At 61.9% G+C, this 3,953-nt stretch overlaps 1 protein-coding gene across 1 annotated transcript; it reads left to right on the top strand.

Moving 5' to 3' along the window:
* The first annotated feature begins 1,564 nt into the window (after window positions 1-1,564).
* Window positions 1,565-3,270, top strand: LOC106862167 (brain-specific homeobox/POU domain protein 3). The gene is made up of 2 exons (XM_014891012.1): window positions 1,565-1,684; window positions 2,362-3,270. Exons 1-2 carry the CDS (start codon window positions 1,565-1,567, stop codon window positions 3,268-3,270), a joined length of 1,029 nt encoding a protein of 342 aa, XP_014746498.1.
* Window positions 3,271-3,953: the final 683 nt, after the last annotated feature.

Genomic DNA, 3,953 nt, shown 5'->3' with positions numbered 1-3,953 from the left:
TTTGGGGGCTGCTCTGGTGGGTTTGGTGCATCACCAGACACGGTGATTGTGCCTTTCAGCCTCCTGTCAGCGATCGGAGCTACCCCTGGGCAGGTCCAGCACCAAGGACACATCTCTGGTGGTGTCCCCCCGTGTCCCTGCCCACGGCAGGGGCTGCACTGGGGGATCTTGGAGGTTCCTCCCAGCCCGAGCCATCCTATGATCTGCTGGGGGATGGTTCAGCCTCTCAGGTAAGGTGGGGATCAGGCCATGGGGTCAGGTCAGGATTTTCCTTTCCCTGTGTCTGTGCCAGGATCCCCAGGAGAGGGGACTCAGAGGCTGCTGGGCTCAGGCTCTGTAGAGAGCAGTGGGAAAGGGAGCAGGAAACAGATCCTGCCTGACTCTGGAAAAGCTGCAGCGTGTCCAAAGCCATCGAGGATGGATTTTGGGGCTGGAGAAGCGCTCCTGGTTCCCTTGAGAAGGAGCAAAGGACCCTCCTGTCCTCCATCACCCCGGCACTGGGGTTCCTCCTTGGCACCCCCTGCTCTGGGCTGCTCTCACGCTCCTCAGGCACCTTTTGGGAGCGTCTGGGGGGCTGCAATTCCCCCCACGGCCCTGATCCAGCAGCACAACCCAACTCCAGAGGCGGCAGGAGCTGGCCTTGGTGCCCGGCAGGGAGGGAGAGGGGGAAGGAAACCACGGGCAGTGGGGAAATCCACACGGATGGGTGCAGGGGCAGCGATGACAGGGGAGCATGGAGAGGCTGCACAGACAGAGCTGGGACTCTGCACGGGAGGACTGGGGGAACGAGCCAGGGAGGTTCACTGAAGCAGGAAAAAAAAAAAAAAAAGAAAAAGTTGGTGAAACTTTTCTCGATTTCTTTGTTTTTATGATTTTTGACCCAAGGTTCTTCCCTTCAAAGGGAGAAGGGGGACGGCTCTTCTTCAGCCTGGGGTTCTGGGCTGTTCTGCTCCCCCAAATCCTCCCGGAGCCACGGGCAGGGGCAGGCAGGGCTGGACGGGAAGTGACGGCCCCGACCCGACCAGGGGTGACAGAGAGGGGTGACACAGAGAGGGGTGACACGGAGAGGGGTGACAGGGACAGGGACGGCAGGGACAGGGGTGACAGGGACAGGGGTGACAGGGACAGGGACGGCAGGGACAGGGGTGACAGGGACAGGGGTGGCAGGGACAGGGGTGCACCTGCGGGATGAGCAGAGCCGGGGAGGGGCAGAGATGAGAGGTTGAGCCTCGGTTGGGGGGGGTTCACCGACAGCTGGCGAGCTCTGGATTTTTGGGGGGTTGGTTACAACCGGAGCAGGAGGAGGCCGATTTGGGGAGGGGGTTCCACGGGCAGCGGGGGGCTGAGCCCCAGTTCGAGGGGGGTGAGCTCACTGCCCGGGGGCGGGCGGTGGGAGGGACGTGGCCGGCCCCTCCCGGTGGGCGGGGGGCGGGGGGGCCGGGCTATAATGCCATTGATGCCGGGCGGCGGAGCCAGACAATACCGCGCCCCCGAGCCGGGTGCCCGGAGCGCCCTGCCCTGCCCTGCCCTGCCCTGCCCCGGCCGGCCCCGCTCCGCTCCCACCATGATGTCCATGAACAGCAAGCAGGCGTTCAGCATGCACCCCATCCTGCACGAGCCCAAGTACCCGCACCTGCACAGCAGCTCCGAGGCCATCCGCAGAGCCTGCCTGCCCGCCCCCCAGGTAAGCCCCAGCTCGGCTTTCGGCACCTTCCGTGCTCGCCGACCCTCGCCAACTTCATTCTGCTTTCCCTTTGGGTTTGGGGGGGGTCCTTCCCTTCCTGCCTCCTCCGGGGGGCTGATCCCGATGGAATGGGCTCTGGGACAGCCGGGGGGCTGTTCCCAGGGCTCTGGGGAACACAGGGGGCTATTCCTGGAGGAATAGGATCTGGGGAAGCCGGGGGGCTGTTCCCGATGGAATGGGGTCTGGGACAGCCGGGAGTCTGTTCCCAGGGCTCTGGGGAAGCCGGAGGGCTATTCCTGGAGGATTGGGCTCTGGGAAAGCCGGGGGGCTGTTCCCGGGGGTCTGGGGAAGCCAGGGGACTGTTCCCAGGGCTCTGGGGACGCCGGGGGTCTCGGGGCTCGGTCCCGCTGCGGGAGCTTCAGCCGAGCTCCGTGCGAGCGCTGGGGCTGCGGGACCCCCAGGGCTCCGCTGCCTCTTTTTTGGGGGGCTCGGCCCGGAGGGCAGAGTGGGTGCCCGACTTGGAGGGAGAGCGCTCGGGGTTTGCGTTTTGCTTTGGGTTCGCCTTACCTGTCCCCGGCAGTGCCGGCGGGGCAGAGCGGGATCTCCGCCGCTTCTTTTTCATCCTCTCTCGTTTGTTCCTTTTCCTCCGTTCCCGCTTTTCTCCCCTCCCCGCGCAGATCCAGGGGAACATCTTTGCGGGTTTTGACGAGACTCTGCTGCGGGGTGCCGAGGCTCTGGCCGCCGTGGATATCGTGTCGCAGAAAACGCATCCCTTCAAGCCGGACGCCACCTACCACACCATGAGCAGCGTGTCCTGCACTCCTACCTCGTCCTCCGTGCACCTGCACCACCCGTCCGTGCTGAGCACGCACCACCCCCACCACCACCCGCACCAGCCCTCGCAGGGCTTGGAGGGCGAGCTGCTGGACCACCTCAACTCCGCCCTGCCTCTCGGAGGGGTGCCGGGCCCCGATGTGGGTTCCACACCTTCCCACCCTCACTCGCACATGTCGGCCATCAACCACATGGCCCACCACCACCCCCAGCCCATGAACGTGTCCCACCCCCACGGCCTCGCTTCCCACGCCGTCATCTCCGGCCCCGACGCCGAGACGGACCCGCGGGAGCTCGAATCCTTCGCCGAGCGCTTCAAGCAGCGCAGGATCAAGCTGGGGGTCACCCAGGCCGACGTGGGATCGGCGCTGGCCAACCTGAAGATCCCGGGGGTGGGCTGCCTTAGCCAAAGCACCATCTGCAGGTTCGAGTCGCTCACCTTGTCCCACAATAACATGGTGGCTCTCAAACCCATCCTGGAAGCGTGGCTGGAGGAGGCGGAGAGGGCGCAGAGGGAGAAAATGACCAAACCCGAGATCTACACGGGGGGGGACAAGAAGCGCAAGCGCACGTCCATCGCCGCCCCCGAGAAGCGCTCGCTCGAGGCTTATTTCGCTGTGCAGCCCCGGCCCTCCTCCGAGAAAATCGCCGCCATCGCCGAGAAGTTAGACTTGAAGAAGAACGTGGTGCGGGTCTGGTTTTGCAATCAGAGACAGAAGCAGAAAAGGATGAAATTTTCTGCCACCTACTGAGGAAGGGGCTGGGGAGGGGGCGCTGCCCTCCCGACCCCCCCTGGTCCTTCCCGAACAGGGCTTGGGGTTGTCGGCTTTTTTTTTTTTTTTTGGGTTAAAAAATTGGGGGAAAAACAACAACAACAACAAAAAGAAAAAAAAAAAAAAAAGGAAAAGAATAAACCTTAAAGTAAAGGGAAACGCGCCCAAAGCAAAGTGAACAGTTTGGTGCCTGCTCTTCACCCCTGGGCGAAGTGGCCCCGCTGTTCTGACTGGTACAGACTGCTTTTGTAGATAAAACTGGAGAAAAAAAAGAAAAAAAAAAACCAAACAAAACAAAAAGATGGAGAAAAAGGAAAAAGACAAAACGAAAAGGCCAAGGGGGAAGTTTGGGGAGTCGGGGCAGCAGCAGCGAGAGCCCGCTGGGGTTTTTGTCACGGCCCTTCCCGGCTTGGGGGCCGTGGAGCCGCTCGCTCCTCTGTGTCCCCTCCTCTTCTTGAAAAAAAAAAAATTAAAAAAAATTTAAAAAAAAAAAAAAAAGGAAAAGAAATGAGAAAAGAAACGAGCTGGAAGCCAGCTGTAAAGCCGGGGTGCTCCCCGCCGCCAGGGTCCCCGCACACCCACGCACACACACGCACCTGCATGGTTTTGTTCTCTCCCCTGCCCCCCGCAAACCCATCGCGTTTTTGCAGTACCATTTCTGT

This window comes from Sturnus vulgaris, chromosome 14, assembly GCF_052056855.1.
Source record: "Sturnus vulgaris isolate bStuVul1 chromosome 14, bStuVul1.hap1, whole genome shotgun sequence".
NCBI lineage: Eukaryota > Metazoa > Chordata > Aves > Passeriformes > Sturnidae > Sturnus > Sturnus vulgaris.
The sequence above is the reverse complement of the archived record's forward strand: the minus strand, read 5'-3'. Positions and strand labels throughout refer to the sequence as shown.

Bases quoted from the DNA above. Each gene is read 5' to 3' on its own strand.
- LOC106862167 (XM_014891012.1), top strand. From the start codon at position 1,565: ATGATGTCCATGAACAGCAAGCAGGCGTTCAGCATGCACCCCATCCTG. The intron at 1,685-2,361 runs GTAAGCCCCAGC...CTCCCCGCGCAG, and splicing joins CCTGCCTGCCCGCCCCCCAG to ATCCAGGGGAACATCTTTGC.